The sequence below is a fragment of the Phalacrocorax carbo genome, chromosome 10 (genome assembly GCF_963921805.1).
Source record: "Phalacrocorax carbo chromosome 10, bPhaCar2.1, whole genome shotgun sequence".
Taxonomy (NCBI): Eukaryota; Metazoa; Chordata; class Aves; order Suliformes; family Phalacrocoracidae; genus Phalacrocorax; species Phalacrocorax carbo.
Genome location: NC_087522.1, coordinates 18791405 through 18816537, shown reverse-complemented (window position 1 = coordinate 18816537; position 25133 = coordinate 18791405). Strand labels below are relative to the sequence as shown.

General features: G+C 49.9%; 1 protein-coding gene across 3 annotated transcripts; it reads left to right on the top strand.

Moving 5' to 3' along the window:
* The first annotated feature begins 14342 nt into the window (after window positions 1-14342).
* TEDC2 (tubulin epsilon and delta complex 2) lies at window positions 14343-24667 on the top strand. 3 transcript variants are annotated; one of them, XM_064462230.1, is made up of 10 exons: window positions 14343-14455; window positions 15036-15134; window positions 15468-15523; window positions 16532-17213; window positions 18660-18713; window positions 20672-20756; window positions 21136-21244; window positions 21475-21576; window positions 21991-22202; window positions 24450-24667. In XM_064462230.1, exons 1-10 carry the CDS (start codon window positions 14358-14360, stop codon window positions 24594-24596), a joined length of 1644 nt encoding a protein of 547 aa, XP_064318300.1. In that variant the 5' UTR covers window positions 14343-14357; the 3' UTR covers window positions 24597-24667. The 3 variants fall into 3 exon arrangements, with proteins under 3 accessions (XP_064318300.1, XP_064318299.1, XP_064318301.1); XM_064462229.1 differs by having other exon boundaries at window positions 14399-14526; XM_064462231.1 differs by lacking the exon at window positions 14343-14455 and adding an exon at window positions 14793-14961.
* Window positions 24668-25133: the final 466 nt, after the last annotated feature.

Here is a 25133-nt window from a genome sequence, read left to right as displayed (position 1 = left end):
AGATCGAAAGTGCAACTTGCTCCCCACTAACATCACAGCAGATGTCACTTGAGAAAGTTATGATAGCTCCTTGCACTGCACGGGGCAGGAGATGTCTCATCCTGGAAGAAGCTGCTCTCCAGGAGGAGAAACCAATATTGCATCACTTTCCTTGCAGAGGCTCTGGCTCTTCTACAGCATGGAGCAACCTCAAATGCATTTGCCTTCCCTACACCTCCAGCCCCCTGCACTGGAGAAGACCATCCCAGGCTGACACAGCTCCAGCATGCAAACACAAATAGACTGTAGGTGCACTGGATCTGGGAAGGGCTTGAATGATTGTTGTTAGCCACAAAATAGATGTGCATTTTTGCTTAGCAGAAGTGGAGAAGGAAGGACATAAGCTAATTCATGCAACTTTTATTAGAAATATCCAGTTTTCACAACTTTAGATGAGACAAGTAACTTTAAAATATATATATATATCAACCAAGACCACCTTTGGTGTGGTAAAAGCTGCAAAGGTCAACTTTCAGGTCCCAGGGACAGGCTGGGGTAGGAAATTTGCTACCTAACAGCACTACCTATTAGGGAACAAAAGCAGCTCCTCAGCCAGTCCTACACTCATCAAAATGCAGGACGACTTCCAGGGACCACATGGGAGTTCTCAGTACCACAATAAAATTAATTCAGGCAAGTAAAGCAAAACAGCCCCACCCTGGAGGATGATACCATCAAGGGAAGCCCAGGTTTAAAATGTACAAAGCAGCTTTCCTTGGTTTTAATTATTTCCAGGATTACTGTTTGACAAGTAAAATATTTACAGTAAAGAAGGACGACAAATAGCTTCCTCCTTATTTTACTGCTGTAATTGTCAGTTGAGAGCAAGAAAGGGTACCTGTAGGGGAAAGATAGCGAGGGTAAGCGAGCTGCTCCTGAGCACCACACTTGGCATCCCCGTTTGAAGCAGACCACGCAGGAAAGCGAAGCGTGAGACAGACACGCACCTTCACTTGTGCGCTTTTCAGCAAGGCAAACATGCATTCAGCCAGCCCAAGCACCAGCCCCAGGTCGCTCATCCACACGTTTAAGCATCCTGCTGGCTCCTGGCCTAAAGAAACCAACATCTGGGACTCGCCTCCTCAGTCTTTCTTCTTTAAAAAGACATGTAACTTCTTGCTCGTATTCAAGAATAAGCTTTTCAAGAAGCACATCTAGATACACTGTAGTTTTAGGAGAGCCATTTCTGCTGTTTTGGCTGGCTGAATTTCAATGCCACCTACTTTCCTTTTTCCCCCGTTCTCAGACAAACCTGAGGAAATCCGACTTTGAGCAATACAAGAGAAAAATAATCTCCAGGGAACAAGGCAGAGCTCAGAGCAGCTCTATGCTGTGACAACCCGTGGCTGCAGGAGCCAGGACTCCCTCCCTCCCCAGGACATCAGGCTGGGGAGCAAATAGCCCGCTGCTAGCAAACCAAGCACAGCACCGTCGCCTCACCGGATATCACAGTTTCTACAGAAATACCCTTGAAACAAAATTTAAAAAAAAAAAAAAAGAGTCCTAGTGATGGAATTAACCTGCCAGATGAGGAAGCTTCAGGGCACACAGCAACGCGCCGGGATTGCTGCAGGACCCGCTGAACGCACCGTTTAAAAGAGCAAACCTCCTCTGAAAGCACCGCAGCCAGAGACAACGAAACCTCCCTTAAAAGCGAGGAGTCGGTAAGAGAACGCGGCGCCGGCGGCCGAGCAGCGCCTGCGCCCGCCCCTCACCGCGCTCCCGGGGCAGCACCGCCCGGCCGGCGCTTTTCACGCGGAAGGACTGAAATCGAACAGCAAAACAGCATTGCAAGAGCATGAAGTAATCCCACCCCTGCAGTTAGTGTTTTCCTATCCAATTAGCTACTCCAAGTGTAAGGGAATGGAAAGGAACGGGGGGGGGGGGGGGGGGGGCGAGCGCTGCAAAGCCAGGAGGTGTTTTGCAACGCCTGGGCTCCCGCAGCACAGCCCTGCGCTCCCAACAGCCACGGGCGAAGTGGAGGGACCCCCGGCGAGGGAAAACGGCGGGGAGAAGAGAGAAGAAGGGGGGAGGCTCCCCCACAGCCAGCTCGCTGGCTGCGCCGCCCCTCGGGCCCCGCCGCGGCACAGCCGCTCCGCACGCCCGGGATGCGGCCGCGGAGGCCCGGCGCGGCCCCGCTCCCAGCGGCGAGGGGCGGCGGGCTGCAGCCGGGACCCGGGGGAGGCGGCGGGGAGGCGGCCCCGGGAGCCACCCCTGCCCCGCCCCCGGACGCTCGGCGGCCGGGAGGGCCCGGGGGGACGGGGCGGGCCGGGCCGGAGGGCGGCGGGTGAGCCGGTGCTCGTTCCCGACAGAGCCCCCGAGCCCGGCCGGAGGGGTCCTGCCCGGCGGGGCGGTGCAGCAGCGCTTACCAGGGCTCAGCCAAGTCGGGAACTCGCCGCTCAGTTTAACAAAGCCAGTCTGAAATCGCTCTTTAAAGCTCTGCAAACGCGCACAGAGCGGCAAAGCAAGCTGAGCCTGCCGACCTGCGGGCAACTGCAAAGCAAAGCGCTTAAAGCCCGGGCAGCTCGTCCCGCACTCATCCGCTTTCCTCGCCACCTGCTGCCCAGCAGGCAGGGTAAATCACACTCCACCCGGGCTGCCTGCTCCCCACGCACGGGGCAGGCTGCCTGGTGAAAATCTTCCTATTGCATTTTTTAGTTCTTAATGGTTATGCTTATAACCTCAAAGTCAGGGGACATCTGCTAAAGCAGGAAGGCTGGAAAAAGTGAAACGCTGTCCTAAGCTAGATGTTTCTTTTAAATCATGCAAAACCACTCTGTTGATAAACACACAGAGGCAGGACACCATGAACTGCAGGCAGGGCACAGAGGCTTCGCAAGCTCAGATGTGAGGCCTCAGGTCCGCCCAAGCATCATGCCAACCCCATGGTTTTGATGGCTTGGGGAATCCAGCTACCCTAAGAGAAACCAGAGGAGCAAAGAGCCACAGTGCTTCTCAATCACTGCAAACCTGAGAGCTGCTACACTTCCCTGTGCTTCTCCCAGTCCCTGCTGATTATTTCTCCTCCCTACTTGCCCTGCTTTTCACCCGTGATGCAGCTGGAGCTGATAATGCTTCCCAGCTGCAGCCTGTAGCCACCAGACTCTCCACACCCCTCCACCGGCTGTCTGCAGTCCCCCACAGACACAGCCCACCTGCCACGTTGCAGGTGGGCACCTGCATGCACCGAGGCACGGTGGAGGATGAGGGGCAGACAGCTCTGGTGGGTTTGGGTTTTTGTGCACCTCTGTGTGCTGACGGGCTGCATGTCTCTCATGTGCCAGCGCCACAAGGAGTGGCTCTGCTGCTTGCCCTGATGACAGACCCCTGTCACCACCACTTCCCTGCAGCTCGGTGATGCAGTGCTGCATGGCTGGGTGATGGCAAGCTGCAGGCTGCTCTCAGTTACTGCTGTGCCACCCCAGACCAATCTAAAGCGATGCAAATGGAAGCGGAGTCAGGCCCTCTTTATGCAACCTCTTCAGCCAGCCAAAAAGTCCAGTAATTGCCTTTGACACTCTCTGCTGCAGACAGGACTATCTCAGTGAAGTGGCCGGCTCCACAGGCACTGCAGGGTGGGGTAGGAACCACGGGAGAGTATCCACACCGTGCCTTCCTGGGCAGAACGAATGGGTATAAGTCTGGAACATACTAAATACACCTCTGTTGAATTCAGGCGAGGAACTACCTGAATTTGCTGTGTTCCTCCCATTGGCATTTTGTGCACATCCACCTGTCATGCTGCAGGACCATGGAACACTTAATTCAAGTTAAAAATTCTAAGAATGCTCAAATAGTGATGATTTGTATAAGCAGCCTCTGCTGCAAGCCCAAGATGTTTATGCACCTGCCCTTCATTAGCAGTGCCCCGAACATCAGGCTTTGCCTGGTGATTTGGAGGTTAAGACTTCTGTGATTTACCAGCCAAGCTGCCCAGAAGCAGTCAGAGATAAATGTCCCATGAAACCCTGTGTAGCATTAACCTTTGGGCTGGGAATAGCAGGGCCTCATTGCCTCATCAGTCCGACTCCAAAACAGCGTCATCCTCACACTTCACATTTAGCAAAGCACAAGCACACAAAGTAAACCATAAAATTTAGGAGGGGGAAAAATATAGTCAAGGACCAAGAAGGAGGTACTGCAGTAAAAATGTCTGCTGAGAAAGGCAAATGCATTTTTCTTCGTATGATTAAACAGAAAACTCATGATAGGCCCATATCTGGCAGAGGAACTGTGGTATGAGCTGAGCTCCCAAGCCAAAATGCTGAAGGCATACTCTGAGTAAGAAAGGAAAAATGCTTTCCCTTCTCAATCCAGTGCACCCTTGATGCAAAACATCAGAACCCTTGTCTTGTGGGGTAGAAGCGGCTCCTCACAAGGGCTCGGGCTGAGCAGCTGCTCAGTGAGAGGCTGAGCCTGAGCCTGCAAAGGCAGCACGGAGCGCAGGTCCTGACCCACACAGCACTTGCGCAGTGAATAGTCACAGCATGTAAGGAGAAGGGGGTCTGAAATACTTTACACAGTCACATTTCACAGCACTTCTTGGGGCATGCTGCTGCCCACTTAGAGTGGAGTAAACTGCAGGTGCCGTTCCTCTCTGCACTGACTCTGGCAACAGCCTTCACCAGGGCTTTTCTGCAGCTCTGTGATTGCTGTGAGTAGGAGACCACAAGGGGAACGGTGGCAGGGCATGGCTGCCCAGCCTGGAGGTCCAAAACCAGGATGTCTTGAAAGCCAAGAGATGCAGAGGTCTCAGGACAAGTAGAAGGAAACCAGAGCATGCTGGTGTGCTTTTTGCCTTAACTGATTTCTAGCAGTGATGACTTTGTTACATCAAATGTTGCTATTGGCCACTCTGCCTTAGCAGGGAGCAGAGGCTGCTGCAAAGGCATCTCATGGTGTTATGAGCATCCTTCTCCCTCATTGCACTATTTCTATTTTAGATCACTTTCCACGCAGTCAGACAAAGGGGCTCTTAACCTCTCTTCATGCAGCTCTAAATCAGCTGTGGAACAGTGAGCTACCAGAAAAACAAGCTATCGTTAATGCTGAAAGTCTCTCGCTTTCCAGTTCTCTATAAGCCTATGAAGAGCAAAGATTCTGTGATGGCAGGGCAGCCTCATGGACGAGTCTTCCAGAGTGTGTTGCTTTTTCAGGGTCAAGACACCAGCTGTGCTTCCAATCACCAGACAGTGTGTGAACAAGGCTAAAACCACTAACTTCAACACTGACATTTTGCACCCATGAGGCCAAATCCTGCCCTGGCAGTACAGCTCTGAGAAACTTGGTGCATGTGCACTCCTGTTTATCATGCTTAGGTACTGTCAATCCCTGCCTGGGGCTGCAGATGAGACAATGACAAAAAAAATCATCCCGTTTGATATACCTACTTCACTTCTGGGACAGCTGCTAGACCTTATATTCTGCTTATCAGTAATTACACCTTCATTACAAGGCCTCCTTTGTATAAACTGGCTATTGATGGTTTGAGACCTAGCAACAAAAACTTTGTCTTACTCCTTCTCTTACCATGAAGGCTTCCAGCTCCAGGACTTCAGACACAGCTGACGAGCTCGGTTTGTAATAAAGGCAACTCCTAATTTGCTGACACAAGATGCAGCAATGGATGGTACTTGCTTTGTGAAGCGCTGATCAAAGAACTGCACTTTCTGGTTGGACAGCGTAATTAACAATTTCTAAAAAATCAAGTTCAAGTTGATGAAAAATGCCAGGTCTGACAGCTCATGAGTCTTAAGCTACCTCATGATCTGCATCACAGGTACAGCATAAACTCAACACAATGTACCTCCTTCCCAAGCAGAAGTGCTTTTCTTCATTTTCCCGCAGCCTGCAACCCGTTGCCCAGCCAAGCCCAGCACATGGGCCTGCAGGGCTATGGGTCTGCCCCAGGAGGGCTCGCAGGGCGATGGGACTGTCCCCGCCATGGGCACCAGGCATTCGAGGTTCTCATGCTGGCAGACATGGCCCAGCCTTGGCCCCACTCCTGGAGAGGCCTGGCACAAGGCCAATGGGTCTGGTGTCGAAAGCAGCAAGGTGGAGAGTCTGCACCAAGGAAGGGGGCAGTCCTGATAATGGTTTGGGAGATTACTGCCTCAGAGGAAGGAGGAATGGGAGGAATGACAATTGCTGAATCCTCTACAGGTCTTGAATACAACAAAGTCCAGACAGTTCTTTGGTCCTGATTCTCTGAATTTCTTGCCAGGCCACAGGATCTCAGCTTATGTTCAAGCTACTTGCCCCTCCAGGTTCACTTACGACCTCCCCCCAACACCCAGGTGCTTACTCCCCCTGTTCCCAGATTCCCACTTCACCTTCAGCCCTCCTGCTTAACTCTTCAGACTAACATAACTCTTCAGCCATGTGAGGACTAGAATGCGCAAACAGACCTGTATAAGCAAACAGACCACAACTCTTTGCAGGCTGTGCAAAGAGTTTCTGAACACACCGCTGATCCCTCACATGCCTAGCAGGGAGAGAGGCAGCTTGTGGACAAAATAACAGGCACCCAGATGCAACACTCCACGCATCTGTCCTCCTGCCTCTGGAAAAGAGCCACGGCTTTGGGCTGGTTCCCTCTTGCCTTCAGCTCCTGCTAAAGCTGACTTCACCTGACATAGAGAAAATAAAAAGAGGGTTACCAGTTTCTAATACCTCTCATCCAGTCCTTCCACACTCTGCCCCAGCTTGCAAGAGAGCACAGCCTTTTCTCAGGAGATTGAATTATGAGGGAAACATCTTCCCAGACAAACCACACCACCCCTGTCAGAATTAGCCCCTTATCTGGGGCTTTTCAATTTGAATGGAGGCCATGGCCACTCAAGGACAACTCCCTGTTATAAGGCCAGCCCTACTTTGTCAGCTCAACCCAGAGATAAAAACTGAAAACAGAGGTGGTAAAGTACAGGCTGATCTACTGGGGGCAGCAGGGGCTTGGAGACCTTCTCAGCCACCCCATTAGCAGCTCTGCACTGATGCCTGCGTTCCCCTCACGGGAGCTGGACTAGACCCTTCCTCGTTCAGGTCAAGGCTAGGTTCAGCCCTAGTAAAGATAAATACCAAATTCACAGGGAATTCACCCTGAGTTTTTGCAGCCAGGTGTGATACAGATCCGGTGATACCTACTGGAACGATGTATCTAATTTAATACGATAGAAACAAAAACTGTTCAAAGTTACTGTGGTCTTCCAGAGTGTTGGGCATGATAAAATTTCCTGGGGAAACTGGAAGGCTATGAAAGACGGTCTCTATGGGTGTCCCATCTTAAAAAAGCTTACGTGTAAAAGCTATAGCTGTTGGTTGCGAGACAGCATCTCCAATGACTCTTAATCAGTACTTGCTTCAAAGTACCAAGGAGAACTGAAGCAACTTTTTCATCTGCAGACTGCTATGACTCCCTACTAACTAATAACTACCTCTACTGGAGTTTCTGTCTCAGAGAGAATCCCCCTTCTCAGAGAGATCTGTCTCTTCAGGGAACTCAGTGGGGATACTAAAGGAGTGTGAAGCTGTTGAAGAGATGGAGAATTACTGCTTTGGGCAGATGACATGGTACGGAAACGACCCTTCCAAGATGTTCCAAGTGCCCACCACTAATATTTTTTCCAGAGATGAGGCATTAAAATGATGATACAAGAAAGGAATTTACATTCCTTTGACATCAAAAACAGCAGATGGGAACTTTTGTGAATAAATCTGAGAGCTGGAGCTGTCTGATAATGCCGACCTTGCCAACAAGGATGAAAAGTGGAAGGTTATTCTCGCACAGATATCACCAGTGAATGCAAGGATGCACTCCCAGAAGATGTGTGAGCAAGAAACTGAGTGTGAGATACAAGCAGAAATCAGAAGTCCTTCCAGGGATGATATGCATGTGTCTGCGCATCTGGAGCATTTCAGAACTGCTTGATATGAAAGATTCTTACTTGGTTTCAGCTGAATGTACTCAGATGAAAAACGGACAGCTGAATTTGGAAGTCTTTCTAGCTGAAAGTGCCTAAAAAACTCTGTCTTATGTCTTAAATCAAGTTCAGGAGTAGTGAAAAGGAGATTTCCAGTGCATGGAGACCTGCAGTCATTTTTAAATTCTAGAAGAGGAAGATGAAACTGAATAAAGGAAAACAAGAAGCTCAATTTTGAGCATGATTGCTGCCCACAGGGAATGGGATGGAGCTCATCAAATGCTCTTACCTATGCAATACATGATGTGATGCCCGGAGCTGAAGGTCTTGTCTGAGACCGCAGCAAAGATTATGTTAACCTGATGTTAGTCTGAATTGATTAATCAGATCCTAATCTGGCAGTGATGTTTGCAGAATTTCCTGACGCAGCCTTTTACATCATTAGCTTTCACATGTAGCCTGTCTTAATCAGTTCTACGCAGAAGACTTTGAGACACGGTGGCAAATGCTCTATTAAAATCTAAATATATTACTGCAACCTCTTCTAGCATTGATCACCACACCACAGACTCAAAACTGGTATTTCCCTCCTCCTCTAACTCCTAATTATTAACTAAATAGGGAAAATAATAAAAGAGCAATTGGGAAAAACGATTTATACAGCCACGGTTTATTGTCCTTTCTTTGCTACCAGAATGGCTCAGCAGACTGACTGTGTGGACCCAGAGCAGTGCCCAGTTTGACCAGCTGCTAGCTCTGGGCAGGTAGTCTGCTACCTGCAGCAGACAGCAGAAGCACAGGACACAGTTTGCAACCAGACAACATACAGTGTTACTTCCCTGGCAAACTGGGTGAGAGACCTCCTTCCCCAGAGCTCACATCTTTGCATTGAATTCCTCTCGGTGTTTTTTCCTATGAGTTTTGCTAATAGCTTCTTTTTTTCCCTTTTAACCCATGCAACCTTTGGCATCAGCAGCCTCCAGTTGCGATGGGCCCAGAGTTCCCCCCCTACCCACAGGAGCTGCACTTCCCAGGGAATTAACTGCTAGTGTGAAAACACTCAGAGCATCGAGTGGTCTCACAAATCCCATGGCAAAGCTCTCTAGCAGGATTGTTTAAGGCTTTCCAGCACAGAAGCATGCACTGGGTGAAGAAGCAGTTCACTCTGAGGGAGTCTGGTCTGCTGGGGCTTTCCTGTGCAAGTGGCAGTGCTCATGCAGGAGAGTCTCTCTCCTGCCATAGGAAGTGAAGCAGCCCAGAGGCAATGATGTTTGGGGATGTGTGGATGAGCACAGCATTTGTGAGAACTCTGATGAATTACTGCAGGCGTTTCAGAAGTCTGCCCGACACTATCCTGAGCCCCAGTGCAGGAGTCCTCAGCAGGAGAAGCCCTGATCCATGGGTGGGTGCTCTTTGTCCCACACAAACCTCATCTCCTCCTTTTCACAAGAACCCATGCTGTGAAAAGGTCGGGGGAAAAAAGGAGGGATCCCTCAGGTTTCCATTTGGCTGCATTTTCCCAGACTGTAAATCAGCTAGTGAGAAGCCTCAAGGGCAAAACAGCCCCATAAATACCTTAGTAATATGGGGACTCTCTACAAACAACTGGACAAGACCCTTTCCTTGTCTGACAGCTCTGAGGGACATTGCTTTCATTTGGTGTGAACCAAGACCCCAGCTTGGGTTCAGGATTTTGAAGATGCACTAATCTAATTATCTTTAACACATTCATTCCCCAGGCAGGGCATTAATCCACTGCTTCCCATGTGGCATACAAACTACTGGCCTGGTTTTATGAGGAGCTACATGTGTTAAATGCATCATTTTTGACCGAGACATGGGAGGAAAGACCCTGTTGTTACTGCAGCACATCAAAAAAAAAAAACCACTGGCAGAATAACACAGCAGCCAGAGGCAGAATGCTCCTGCACATGGTGTTCACAGGGGCTGTGTGATGAATCGCTGCAGATGTCTTCCAAAACCCTGGCCAAATCTCCAGATTTGTAGCTTTCCCTGCCCCTGAGTCTCGCTCACAGCACGACTCTCCTTGCTGAAATACTGTATTCCCCCCAAACCACAGTACCTCACTTCCTTCCACCCACATGGCCAAACAGGATCTCTTGAGAGCTGTACTGGATTTGCACAGCCTGGGCAGAGATCACCAGCTCCATGGGCCAGAGCTTTGGCCTCTGCTGTTGACGGGAAGTCTCGCAGGACAGTAGATTCTCCCCTCCCTGCCTGCTGCCTGCTCTGTGCTCCACCACTGAAGTCAGAGCCGCTGGAGCAAGGCTCATCCCACCAGCTTGTAAGAGTGTGGTCCTGGGGAGGGAGCTGCAGCTTGCTTCACAGCCGCGGCCAGTGCAAGCGCTGCTGGACCTTGAGGTAACGCACAGCAGAGAAATCCAGCTGCCAGAGCCCTGGCTTCTGGCCCACACTGGGTTTTCCCCTAACTCAAACTCCAAGCTGGTGTACAGACACTTATGCCTCAGGAGACCGTGTTTGGTCTCCACGCTGGTCCCTTTTCATTCTGGATCTTCCCACCTCAGCTGTACTCTTTTCAACCGGGATACATACTGTAGCACCATCTGTTTCACAGTTTCACATGTAGAAGACTTTTGTCCTCCCTGTTTTGTTTTAATGAGAGTTGATAAAATGTAACCTCCAGTTCAGGAAGAGGGTGAGGATAGAGAGTAGAGTATTTCCCTAGAAGAGTGTAACCATTTTTCACCCAGCCAGTTTTACAAAGCTGATTCTTGTCCTGATTTTATAAACTCATGTGGCCTGTGACCTGCAGCTTGGGAATTTGCCCTCTGGCTGGCTGGCACAGCACCCATTGGGTGCCCCAGCAAGATCAGTGTGCCCGCTGCGCACTGACACCCTTCACCTCCAGCTGCAGCATGCCACAAGGCATCCTCTCTCCAGGACATGTCACATCCCCTTCCCACCCCATCTTGCTGATAGCCATGTGAATTCTGCAGGGAGTTTGGCTGCAGCCAGATAAAGATTCTGGGGGTCTATTTATAACCTATATTTCCCACAGATTCATTTCCTGGAGTCTTTGCTCCAAAGAAATGACAAGAGCTGAAGAAGGATCTTTGGATATTTATGCATTTTCCAGCAGCATAGCAACATCCTCAGGCTTACACTGGAAATACTGGGAGTTTTTCCTCTTCCTTGGCATGGTTTGGGACCCACAGGAGAGTATAAATCAGTTCCTCAGTCTTTAAGGCATCTCCCCAGAACCTGAAGAGTTTGTATAGGACATCACCCTGATATATACAGGGAGGATTTTCCTGTGTCAAATCACCAGATAGGACTGATCTCCATGGGCAGCACACAGGAAGAGCATAGCTTATGTAATGTAATAAAGAAAGCAGCGGTAGGTTTATTATTAATGAAGGTCATCTCCTGACTATTTGGTTTCATCTTCTGTTCATCAAAGTGTGATGCCTACTTGAATTTTACCCTAGGGAGGCTTACCATGATGGGCTATGGGCAGGGTTTTCAAAGAGCTTTAGGCACCCAGTAGGAGATCCAAGTGCCCATACAGCTATTTTTATCAGTTTACAGGCTTTGAGAGTTGGGGTGTCAATAAAAAAGAAATATGGATTGCAGAATATCACCTGGCACCTGTCAATCCAAGAAATGAGTGCTGACATTGTAACTTTCCCTACATCTCATCTATGTAAAATGCCTCATCGCTGCAGCTACCAAAATAACTGGTGGCAGAGCTGCTGGCAGCTGCACTTGTACATCACACAGGTATTTTAACCTACATATATTTAGTAAATAAATCTTTAAGTAGTAATTTGCACCAGTTTAAATGTTACTTAGCATGTGTGCCACATCGTGGTACCCAGCATTTTCCCAGCAAGCAATGTCATGGAGTAGAGCCACAGTTCAGACTCCATCAGCTTAAGATCCAGTCCCTGGCATAAATGTCTCCTGTGCCAACTGTGCCAGTAGATTGGCTCCGTACTGGGTCAGGGCTCACTGCTACATGAACAGAATATGGCTCTTTGCTGTGTTTACCCCTTCTAGCACGAGCTGCTGTCAGTGCAAAGAATCAGGTACAAATACCTTGGATATCTTCCTCAACTGGGTTTGTCAGATGACCCACTGGAAAGCCGACCACCCACAAAAGAAGGTTTGATCTGATTTACCCAGCAGCTGCCCTGTTGCAAGACTCACCAGAAGACAAGACAGCAGGGGTCCATAGCAGAGGTGTGGACAGGAGCAGGAGAGGGGCCCTCCGGTGCCAGGAGGGAGCTCGTAGAGCAGCTAGGCTGTTATGTCAAATGTAGGCATGCTTTGAGCCCCAGGCATCAGCAGCAGAGTGGTTTTAGCTCTGTCAGAAACTTTCTGCTACCTGCCTGCTAATTATCACCTCACCCCAACTCTTGCACCAGCTTAAACGATGCAGCCCCTGCTGGGTTTGGAAGGGGCGGTTACAGTCATGCCCTCTCCGTGTCCTGGCATGCGGCCCCTCCTAATTTCGTGGTGGCAGCAGCACTTGTCTAACCTTGATCTTCACTCAGAGGCACGATACAAATGGTCATCTGCCCTTCTTCCCAGAGAGGTGCAGATTAAAGACAAAGGGCCTGCATTTAAGCTTTCTTGTCCACCAGTAGGAATCTTACTGCCCGCGCAAAGCCAGAGGTTCAGGAGCAGTTGCATGCCTGGTTCATCTCAAACACAAAAGGGCTTTCTGGGTTTGGGGGTCCTCCTTTTTTAGCACCTCTAAACCAGAGACTTGATGCAAAAACTAGCAGCGTCAGTAGTGCTGCTCCAGCGTGCTTCAGGCTTCCAGTGACCTTCCTGTATTACAGCAGCGTGATCCCCTTTTTGGTTGTTTTTAATTGCTTGAATGTCAACAGCATCCAGGTGCCTAATGAGATCTGTAACTCCCTCACCGCCCAGGCTGTGTTCTTCCAGGGCACCGGGGAATGCTGGCAGCTACAGCAGCACTTGGCCGTCTGCTGAGTTAAACTGCATCTCTGTGGCCATTCCCATCCAGCAGCAAAACACCCCGTGCAGAGGTTCACTGTGCACCATCAGGCTGCACCCACCTCAGATGCCCCAGCTGAGATGGACTTTTAAACCTTACCAGGAGAAAACCACAGCAATAATTCTACCAGAAGGAGGGACACACAAGAAGCTTCATGCATTTGGAGTCGAGATGAAGCAATCTATTCAGCCAACAACATCTTCGGGATTGCTTGTTGCTTGCTGCAAAGCATAAATTATAGCAAACCCGGATATTCTGAGTCAAGCCCCTATTTGTCCAACAAGCAAATCCAGTGGGAACCTTGCAGAAGCAAAAGGCAGTTGACTTAGAGAAGCTGTTGTCCAAAAGCGAGTCCTTTTTGTCCCACAGCCACACTCCCTAGGGGGGGCTCACAGCGTTACAGCTGTTGACTTCGCTGATTAAACTACTGAGTGTTTGATATTCCTGTTAGCCCTGCTGAGCCCACTAAGGCACAAAGGGCAGGCTGAACTCTGTCTTGGCTCACGGCTCAAAAGCAGAATTGTTAACAGTGTTTTGACAGTGAACTCACGCTTATTTGCGAGATACATGCCAGGAAGGGGCCAGTCTAACTTTCAGACTCCGTTGCAAAATCTGTAGAAAGAAAAATCATTCTTTGCATATACCAAATGTGCAATTTACACCTGGAACTATGTGTGACAGTGACTGTGGAAGCCCATATTGAACTGTGTGATCAATTACATTATTTTATTGGTACGTTTGTAATATTTTATATGGGGTTTTAAAGTCCTGTCTCCAGAGGTCACATGAGATTCTCATCTTTTTTTCTCCAGAGGAGTCTCTGATCATGTGGCTGCAGAGAAATCATGAACTTCTCAACCTGACGACTCAGCCCTCAAAGGCAAAGAACCGTTTCTTTCCCAGTTTCTAAATTTTAGTTATTTTTTATTCTGCTGTGCAAGGGGGAGGACTGGATTCCTGCTCCTCAGCGGTCTGGAACAGACACTGTCGACTGCCAGCTATGGGCACTTTTGGAGAACTGCAGGCCACAGCGCGCCCCTCTGCAGCCATAGCTGTCTTCCTGACAGGACCCCAGCAGCAGTCAGCCATCAACAGAGATCTTGTTATCAGCTAGGCAGCTTCCACAGGTGCAAAGCAAGGCAGATTTCTCTCTCCACCAAAAACCCCACAAATTCGCCTCTTTGCCGATGCAGGCCAAAGGCAGCAGGAGCAGTTTGCAGAGCGTGGCGTCTCTGCTAGGGTGCAGCACTGTTGGCCCTTGTGCCCTCCCTGCGCTGGCCCGGCACGCCAGAGGACCCCCGCAGGAGCCCTGTCCGTGGGCAGGACACGGTGCAGGCCGAAGCACAGCCCCTGCGACGGCTGGACTTTAATCTCCAGCCTCCGTGGGCCTTATGCAGCAGGTCCTGGGCAGCTCCAACTCCCACAGTGCAGGTGAGCTGAGCACGGCATGTTCTCAGGCAGCTCCACCTGCGGCCAGCCACAGCGAAGGGTGAGAGAAATAAAACCTCATTTATGCTCTCACCCTGAAGAGGCCGCAGATACGAGGAGCTGCGAGGACGGGTCAGTTCTGTGAAGGCTTTTCTAGTCCCCCCCCTTCCCCCGATGTTGGCCGGCTGCTCTCAGGGAGGAGCTGCCGAGGAGGAGAGGGAAGCGCCGGACCCATACGAGGGAAAAACGGATTCCCCGGGTCAAGCGGGTCCCGGGGTATCTCCGGCAGGCGCCCGGCCCAGGGCGGGTAGAGAAACTCCCGAAGGCTGGGGCTGTGGGCAGAGCGGGGCCGGCCGGGCCTAGCCATGGCCGCCCTCCCCTGCCGTGGGGCCGCGGCCGCCCGCCGCCTCAGCGCCCCGCCCCGCGGGTCCTGGCAGGGCCATAAGGAGCGCGAGTGCCGGCGCAGGGCTCAGCTGCGGCGGCGCGCAGGCCGGCCCGCTACAGCGGGCGGGAGCCGGGCCGGGCCGGAGGGAGGTGGCCCATGCTGCCCGCGGGCTGCGGCGGGCGGTGAGAGCGGGGCGGCGGAGGGGAGGGTGGCCGGGCTGGCTCCGGCGGGCCGCTGACAGCGCTGGGCCTTGCAGGGTGGCGGCGGCGCTGGCGGCGGCGCTGCGCGAAGGCGCGGAGCGGCGGCGGGAGCTGGAGCAGCGGGCGGCGCGGAGCCGGGCCCTCCTAGGGCGCTGGTGAGTGAGGCCCCACGGGCGCCCCTGCCGCGACCCTGGCCGGGAGGGGGGCGGCGGCGGCGCTCGGGCTGCGCCGGCGGGGGGCCGGGGTCCCGGGGCCGGCGGGGGGCCGGGGTCCCGGGGCCGGCGGGGGGCCGGGGTCCCGGGGCCGGCGGGGGGCCGGGGTCCCGGGGCCGGCGGGGGGCCGGGGTCCCGGGGCCGGCGGGGGGCCGGGGTCCCGGGGCCGGCGGGACGGGCGCTCTTGTCCGCGTAGCCGTGTCGGGGTGGGCGGGAGGCCGAACCCGTCGGTGCACGGCAGTGCTGGCCCACGGCGCTGTGTTCCTTCCACCGCAGGGGCAGTGAGGAAGAGGAGCAGCCGCAGCCCGAGGCCGGCTCCAGCAGCGGGCATGGTGAGCGCTTCCCTCTCGGCCTGGCGTTGCCCCGCATCGCATGGGCCCTGCTCCTGACTGGGACTGAGCCAGCTTCGGTGTCAGAAGTCCTTCCAATGCTCTGCATCGGCTTGAAGCCCCCCTCTACTTTTTTCCTCCCACTTTCATAGAATCATTAAGGTTGGAAAAAAACCTCAAGATAATCAAGTCCAACCACCAACCCAACACCATCAGGCCTCCTAAGCCATGTCCCTAAGTGCCACGACTACATGTTTTTTGAACACCTCTAGGGATGGTGACTCCACCACCTCTCTGGGCAGCCTGTTCCAATGCCTGACCACTCTTTCAGTAAAGACATTCTTCCTAGTATCCAATCTAAACCTCCCTGACACAGCTTGAGGCCATTTCCCCTCATCCTATTGCTAGTGACTTGGGAAAGGAGACCAACCCTCACCTCGCTACAACCTCATTTCAGGTGGTTGTAGAGAACGAGAAGGTCTCCCGTCAGCCTCCTCTTCTCCAGGCTAAACACCCCTCATCAGACTTGTTCTCTAGACCCTTCCCCAGCTTCGTTGCCCTTCTCTGGACATGCTCCCACACCTCAATGCCCTTCTTGTACTGAGGGGCCCAAAACCAAACACAATATTAAAGTTGCGGCCTCACCAGGGCTGAGTATGGGGGCAATTTCCTTCTTGGTGTTAGCCTGGAGTCATGCCACAGTAACCAAGGGCAGCAATGAAGTATCTGTAGGCCCAACTGAGATGTGGTGGCTGTCACCTGCTGGTGGACTGGAGGTTGACTGGGGCAAGCTGTCTCCTCCTGTGACTCACATCCATCCTGGGTCTTCAGGGCTCTTGGCAAGCTTCTCTGCACCTGCTGTGTAGTTGCTGTGGGAGTGTGGCCAGAATATTTGCTGCACCATTCAATGGGTTTGGTTTCCTTCTGTAACACATGGAAGAGTAAGTTAGTATAGTGAAAAATGGGGAAGATCCAGGTTTGGACCTTCTGATACATCATCTCCTCTTTCAGAGAACAGGCCTTCGCTCCAGGAGCTGGAGGCATTGGAACTGCTGAACAGGGCCTTAGAGAAGGCACTGAAAGTCAGGAAAAGCATCCGGAAAAGTCAATTAGAGGCCCAAGGAGCTGCAGGAGAGAAACCTGTAGATGAAGGACCTGCTCCCAAGAATGCTCAGGAGCAGCAGGTGCCTGTGTCTGTTGAGGATGTTCCTGTGACCACAAAGGTGAGAAGTATAAGCAGAAAGCCTGCCTCTTTGAAGAAGACCTCTCCATACAAGCTGAGAGCCCCTTATAGGACTGACCCAGATGTGAAAAGAACACAAAGGAAAGCCCCGGACAGATGTGTTTCTCAAGGTCCCAGGACAGCTGGGAAGAGCTCCTCAAAAGGGATGGCTTGCAAACAAGGAAGCAGTTGTAGGACAACAAGCACTGCCAGGGACCGAGAGGCCCGTGCTGCAGCTGAACCCCAAAAGACATCTGCGTTGTCGAGATTTGCCCTGGATGAGCAGCAAAGCTTTTCCATAGGGGATTCAGCTGGGGGAAAGAACTCTGTAGCTGCTGGCAAGTGGTTATTTGAGGCAGGGAAGAAAAGTTGTGGTTCTTTGGGAGAGTCCAGCAAAAAGGACCACCCTACAGCTGAAGTTGCATTGGGAAGGAGCACCTCACCTCGGACAGTCACCCTCCAGGAAAAGGGGTAAGTGCTGAAAGACGGGTACCTCTATCTTATTCTGCTTGACACTGACTAGCACATCTGGAAAGCCTGGTCTCTTCTACTGCTCTGTTGAGCCCAGCTGTGTTTCACCACCCCTCAGATCCTTCTCAAGAGGAAGGATCCTTTACAGTTTAAAAGCCTTTATTGTGATTCAGTACATATTTTCATTTTAAGGGCTTACTCTTGGATGGCTGGGACTTTGAAATTCTTTTGATTAAGACTTTTGATATTTCATAGCCCCCTGTGACTATTTTGGAAAGCTGTCTCTGTAGAGCTTTTTTGAGCCTTAGTTTTCCTCTGAGTCCACTTTCTATTATAGCTTATTGATTTTTTTAATTTTTTTTTTTTTAAAAAAACCACAATGATAATACATAATACATGAGCACACTCTCACATGCTCTCTCTCTTGTGCCCAGTGCTGTTTGGAGAGATGGTGTCTGGGTTTCATACTACCCCCTTTAACCTGTAAGATACTGCCCATGTAACTACAGAAATCAGTATTGTCTGGAATGCAGTTGTTTCAAGTATCTGATGTGGGAAGAATTATGAAGTGGATGTTACTGAGATTCTCTATGGAAAAGTGGCAAAATAATACTTGGAAGATTGGCTTTGTATTAAGACCAGTCTGTCTTGTTTGAATAATTTATTTGGTCTTCTCTATGTGCTGTTTGCTTTAATGAAACAGTGAAGTTCAGATCTGATACATGCCTGACCCTGGAAAATTTTGAGAAATAGTTCTCAGCTGCCAGAGCCCAACCCTTGTGTTTGTGTGTGGAGGAAATTATCACTGTTCGCGTGGTGTTGGAACAGACACAGGACACTGAGCAACAGTTGCTGGGGGACCAGGAGTCTGGATTCAAATGTTTATTTACTTAAAATCCCAGCCTTGGTCTTGTGTTGTAGTTTGTATGTGACTAGCTATAACTGCCAACCCATGTTTTCGCGATAGCGAGTTAGGGTTTATTCTGCTTCAGGGTTAAGGCGCATATTCCTACTGGAAGCTGAAACGCCCCTTTCCTGTTTCTCTGAGTATGACACAGTGCTAAGCAAAGTTGCCTTGTGGTGCAGAGGTATGGCAACATAGGGAGGTTTGCTTGCACTCCTGTCTGTAGCGATCAGCTTCTTTGAAGGTGTTGTTTCCATGTCTGTGCTCTGCCTTGTCAGAGCTTTGCCCCCAGCCTCTCACCTTGGATGAACCTTTGATGGCTGGTGGTAGGATGCAGGAGCTCTCCCAAGTCAGCTCAGTGACATGTGTAAGTGAATGAGCAGATCAATCCTTCTTCCTTGAGGACAGGCTGAAGGCATTGTTGACATCTTCTGTGGCAGCTAAATCAATTTCAAATTTAGATAAAATGTCATTTTCTTCGTTTGAAGACAAGGCTCCACTGCTCTCTGGCAGTCAGGATTGACGCTTCTCTTGTTTTGCAGATGTCAGCTGAAGCTGCCCCTTCCCTACAGGCAAGCCTATTCCAGGAACTCCAGGTAAGTGCAGCCTGATCAGTCCAGTCCACAACTACCCTCTGTTTAAGGGCTGTGAGGAGGGGTCAGAGTGGGGAGGCCTGGCTGGTTGCGGGGGAGCACCGACCACACAGCATGTAGGGCCTGAGCTCGGAGCAGGAGGAGTGGGCTGATACACGGTCTCTCTGCAAGGCTGTTTCTAAGGATATGTATTTTGGTGATGTTCTAGCCACTAGTGTCACATTTGTTTTCAGAGTGTTAATCCCTGAGTTGTAAAGGTACTGGAGTGCTTTAATCATGGGATTAACAGTGCTGCAGAAGTCTCTGCTGACAAGGTATACTAGGAGTTGAAGGCAGGAAGCCCTGTGGGGTGGATGCCTGTATACCCTGTGCAATGGAGTTTCCCAACTGGTTGCTGACCCGAACTGCTGTGCTGGGACACCTCTCTAGCCTGGAGGCACCACAGCTGTGTTTGAGGCTGATTCCTGCTGATGAACTCTCTTAAATGGTGCCAATTACAATGTTACTGCACCGGTGGTGCAGGCAGATGTGTGTCTGCTGCACTCTCTGCTTTAGTCCATTCTCCAGTCCTCTGGAAAGGGGTCTTCCACCATTTCCTTTGGGAAATCTTACCATAATTCAGCAGATTTCTCATGTGGTTTGTCCAGGTACTAGATTTAAACTGTAGCTTAAATCTAGTTCATACCTCCTTGTGTTACCCTCAAGAATTCCTCCTCCTCTTGGGAGCTGTCATTTATCAGACACCAATTTGTTAGTTGCCCCTCAGCAAGTTGTAAAGACTTGGTTCCCTTAATTTTCACTTGCAAATTGAGCGTTTCGTATCCTAATTGCTCTGGTGTGATTTTTACACTCATTACTATTACTTTCAACTCAGTGATTGATTGAAAATAACCATTGTTCTGAAGATTCTTGTATAGAGGGAATGCACCTTGCCTGGTAACTTCTGTTTTCTCCTGTTCCATTAACCTTGGTATTTCTTTGCATAATGCGTTTTTGAAAACTGCAGTTTCTATCATGGCTTAAAAGATACATCTGGATGGAGAGAAGACATATGCACACTTGGGTTAGTCATGCACTGCATAACTGTCATAAGCTTCCTCCTGATGGGTCTCACTCTTTGCAGGTTTTAGGAGACTGGCTGAGATGCCGTGGCTCTTGAAAGCAGTCCTTTACTTAAAGGGTATTACGGGGACTGTGCATCAGTGGGGATGTTGAACTCTGGAAGTGAAATGCACCTCTCTGGTAGCATTTTTTTTGTGTAACACTTTCTTTTTAAAACTGGACTCTGATGCAGGGTCCTGGCCAGCTTACTCATAATACTGTCCTTAAACCTCTGTGTTTTGTGTCCCTGATGCTGATGCACTGCTGTCATGCTTATTGCCAAACGTACTACTTTTTTAAAAAAAAGATTAGAAGAGTCTTGAGGTTTGACATATGGAGGAATCACTATGCTAAAAGCTATGGTGAGAATTTGTCCTGTCTGCTCTACTGCAGTAACTCCTTTTTGTACACATTTACTAACAGGCTAAATGTGTAGAAATGCAAATGACTTAACCCTCAGGAAAGGACGGGAAGATTTGTTGTTTCCTATGGCACAAAAATATAGGTAGGGCAATGCGATGCAACAGAATTAGTGATGTGCTGCAAGCTCCCATTCTGCTTATAGAAATGTGTTGTCTCTCTTCTGATGGCTGTAAATCCTTCCACTCAAAAAAGTTAAGAGAAGTAATGTAGGTATTTTGCAGGGTCTGATGCTTTCTGCAGGCTGTCCTTGTTGATCTAAAACCAGCTGTCAAAAATGAGGGGAGAATGGCTAGTAAATGACCTGTAAAAGACGTGTGAGGAAGGTGCATGTATTTGAAGCACTAATATGTCATATTGGCATGTCGCAGCTCAGTGTGAGCACAGTCTTGTATAACGGAGCATAACTCCTCCACCTCCTGTCCCTTTTCCATTTTCAGAGCATGGGAGAGATGTCATCTCTGCCAAACAAGTGCAGATGCAGCAGCTGCAAGGAACCGTTTTATAGAGAGGATCCAGACAACTGTATCCTTTCTCAGTTCACCACCTTCTTCCGCAAGCGTGTGGTGCAGTACAGCAGGCATCAGGTGCAATCGCTCTGCAGCATGCTCGCATCTGGAGAGTTATGCCTCCAATAACAGGATTTCAATCTGGGCCCCTAGGAAATATTTTTTTTTCATGGTACAGCTCTTGAACAGTCATAAAACTTTTGATCCAGACAAACAAGGCCACGAGGCAAACATGCCATACACAGCTGTGGTGTCCTCACCTTCCCCCTGCAATGCCACTTCACGGGCTGCTTGCACTCTACCTCTGCTCCTGATTCCAGCCAGCCTGGCCCAGGGCTCGGGGTAGTGCGCAGAGCTGGTGGTGTGAAACCTTCCTTAAGCTGCTGCTGTTTGAGTTTTGTTCACCGATGCCGGCATTCAGTCCTGCAGAGATAGAGACGGAATTAAAGGTTCTCCAGGATGTCCCCTCCCTTCTGAGCCAGGATGTGGAAGCTGAGCCTGCAGGTAAGGAGAAAAAAAAGGGGGTGGAGGGGGCAGGAGGTGGAATAAGGATAACTTCAGTGGGCTCCAGTCCCATGTGTCTTATGTTTTGGCATGTGCTAGGCGTGAGGGACAGGAGCATTCTCTGCCTAAAATGAGGGCTGGTGAACCCAAGGCCACTCTAGAAACTGGTATGTGGTGGGGAAGGTTTCAGTATGCCCATGTCTGCTGGTTTTCCTCTGCTTCTCTTCTAGACCACCCTACTCTGCAAAGCGAGTATGAAAGCCTTCTAACTTTGGAGGGTTTGCAAACCACAGTTTCCCAGTGCCTGCATAAGCTGCAGCTTCTCCGAGCAGGTGAGCCAGACCCTGTTTTTGTAGTCGGGTATGAATGTGGCCAGAACAGTAGTTTGCCATCTGTGTGCAGAGCACTGTGGACCAATGTAATTTCTCTCCTCATTATTCTTAATGGTAATGTAGCACGTAGAATTCTCTGGTGGCAAACAAAGCCTTGGTGCCTCTTTGCCACCCATCTGTGTTCAGATGAGGCTTGTGACTTTTAACTGCTGCAATTGAGGAGCTCTGGTGAGGGAGTTGTTGAGAGATTTTAAGCTCAAGATGTCCTAATTGTGTCATGTGTACAGATCTTACCCGGACTAATACAATGTCATTAGTTACTAATTTCTAGAAACAGTAAGTAGATCACAAATTCTGCAAGTACAGATTTAGCTTGTATATTCCTGCCTCTTGCCAATTCTTCCACCTTGGCAGCTGTGGAGTCCCAGATGAGGCTGCGCCCAGACTGCACTGGGGACCTAAGAAGCTGTTCTCCAGCCTGTGTTCCTCCCATGGGACAGACGTGTGACAGTGCAGGCATGCTGGCTGTGCCTCTCCTTTGTTACTCCAGTTTCCAGGAGCTGAGGGACCTGTTTGCCTTGAAGCTGCAAGTGTCAGTGCTGCACCAAGAAATTGCTTTGCAAAAGGTGAGTCTTTAAAAGTGTTAGTGCTCCTGGAGTAGGGAAAGAAAAGGGCAACTGTGGGGCAACATCTGGTGTACAGGGTCTTGATGGGGAAGCAGCAGCACAGCAAGCTCTCTCAGGGATGTTTCTATGTTTATGCCTCGTCCTAGTCCCATCAGTGCCTTGCTTGCTTCATAGGCAGATGGACTTACTTTTTCTTTTAAGGCCAGAGCAGAGGCCTGTAAATGTCTGACCCTCTCCTGATAAGATTTTTTTTTTTTTTTAGCTACTCTGAAAGAGTTTGGCAGTGGAGGATGTTGTTGGTAATGCCTGAAGGCCCCTATTGGCAGCCCTTTACAGTCCCATTAGGGCACCCACTCTCATTCTCTCCTGCGTGACTTCCAGTTAGTGAATTCCTCTGCTGTCTGTCCTTTCCTTTGAAATCTCAAACCAGTGTGCTGATGATCTTGACTACCACTTTGACACTGCCCATAAGAACACAATAGGAGGTCGGTCTCCCCACCAGCCTGAGCAGAGTGCTTGCTGCACAGGGATCATTTTTTCTTCTTAACCAACAACAACAAAGGGCAGAGAAGATCTGTGAAATCACATCTACTCGTCTGACCTAACCTTTGCTGTTGATCTGAATGATAGAGGCTTTGGGAAAGCCATTGTTTTGTAAGCCAGGGAAGAGTTATTCATAACTGGCAGCACCCCTCCCTCTGGCTGAAGACAGATGGCTACCTGTCTTCAAATGGGACTTAGTACTCTAATCCTGCATTATGGGTTGTGAGTTTTTTTTATTTTTATCTGCCCAAAATCAAGTAGCGACTGAAATGTGTTGCCTGCTGCTTCATCAACTGACTCAATTTCCTCTGCACATATTTCTAAGTAGGTGCTTTCTGCTGGGTGAGCTCTGAGTGTCTGGAGCAGCTCTGTGCAGAGTGTACAAGATATGTGAAATTCTTGGGACAGGTGAAGTGAATGGACTTGGTACAAGATAAATACTCTGGGAAAGGACGTGTATATTTCTGGGCCAGGCCTGTCCATTGCCTTTCCATGGAGAAATGCCAAGAATCTTAGAAAAGTCCTGATAGTTCTTAGCCTGTCTTTGATGGTGAAGGCCTGCTTCCTCTGTTCTTATGCATAAGGAGCAGACCAGGCAGATGGAAAAGAGGCTGTCTCTTAGGAAGTGGAGCAGCGTAGCATTCCTTCGTGTGCCAGCTTTTCCCTTAGGTAGCTTTCACTTCTGCAGCTCATAACTCTTCCCAGAGACGAGCAACTGTGTCCTGTTCCCCTGTCCCTGTGCAGAGATTTATGGAGAATAGGAAAGGGAACCCCCTGCAGATGCCCTGTACTCTTTTCTGCTTGGATCTTCCTTTTTTCCCACTGCTGAAAAATGCTTTGACACATGCAAGAGTTTCACTCTTTTCCAGCGAAGGCAGTACGTACAGTAGGCTGTGTGGGTTTTTAATGTGCAGACTGCTCAGACTTTGTTAGCTGATGACAGCTGAGAGGGGCTGGGGGAAATCCCAGGCAAAATTTCTGAGCATGAATTCAAGAGTGGGGCATTAAAGGCTAACTTTTGTCCTTTGATTGGAAGTTCACCTGAGCTTGAGTTGTCAGTCACAGTCGTAATCCTAGAGTTTTGTGCTGTTAACTATGCTGTGGCAGGCCACTGGGTTGTTGGAGAGCATGGACTGAGATCATGAGCTAGGCTTAATAAACCATAGGCCAGGTTGGGGAATGTTGGACAGCTTCAGCACGCGCTGTAGTGTGTGCTGCTGGGGAGGTGTGCAGCTTGTTCTGCTTGGGCTGGATGGAGTTGGCCACTTGCCCATCTGTCTTGGATTAATGTGACCCAGTTGGGAAGTGACAGGGAGGGAACAGTCATAAGTGAAGGGTGGAACTTATGGCTGGGTGATTAAGTGCTTCATTGTGTGGTTGCAGAGCTTCTGAATCAACATCAGCTTCAGGTTATCGCACAATGTTGGTCTCATCCCAGTGCCAGACCACCTCTGCAGCAGAGGAAAAGCACTATCATTTATCTCACTGCTCTGGGAACATTGGGTGGCTGCTGGTGTACTTCATAAGCAGAGGATGAACAACTCTGCCTTTGTTAAATATGACAAAAGAAAGCATCTGTCTATCAATTATGTTATTAGTCATACTGCTCTGGTTATGTTTCACTTATTATGCAGCTGCTTCACTTCATGGATTCCTAAAAGTGCGTGCTGGCTCTGGTGACATGTCTCCTTTGCTTTTGCCCAGGTCATGATGGCAGAACTCCTGCCTGTGCTGGAGTCCAGGCTCTACCCGGCGGCCTCTGCAGCTCAGCTGTACCGGGCGATTTATACACAGCTCTGTGAGGGAGGCAGACGATTCCCTGTGCTGGTGAGAGATGAGCTGGCGGACTGATCCAGTGGGAACCTCCGACTTGCCATTCACATAATCAGAGACAGTTTTAAGCAATAAATCTTTTCAATTAACTCTTTTACTCTGCCTCTTTGTCCAGCTAAATTTCAGGTGGGTGGGGTTTTTTTTGTCTTTCTTATCACTTTTACAGCCTATTAACCCTGAGGTTTTGTGAAGCCCCTTAAGGGCTTCATGGACACTGGTTTTGGCTTTTCTTCCAAGGTCTGTCTCTCTGACTAGCTCTAGATTCTTCATTGCCTCAGTTGTGATACCAAGCTGCTATATGCAGACAGTGTAGCAGGCAATAAAATATGATTTATACTTGTCAAATAGCCACAGTACGGTGGGGCACAGCCTTCCAGCATCTGAAAATCCTGAGAGCCTGAGCTGCTGCTTCCCTATTACTCTGTTCACCTATTGGCACATAACCAGCATTATAGTGGTCACTGTCTAATACTCACCGACTAACACATTTTCAATGCTTTCATCCACCATGGCCAGGCTGTGTGCCGTAATGCCTTTTGTGGAACTGCTCTGGTT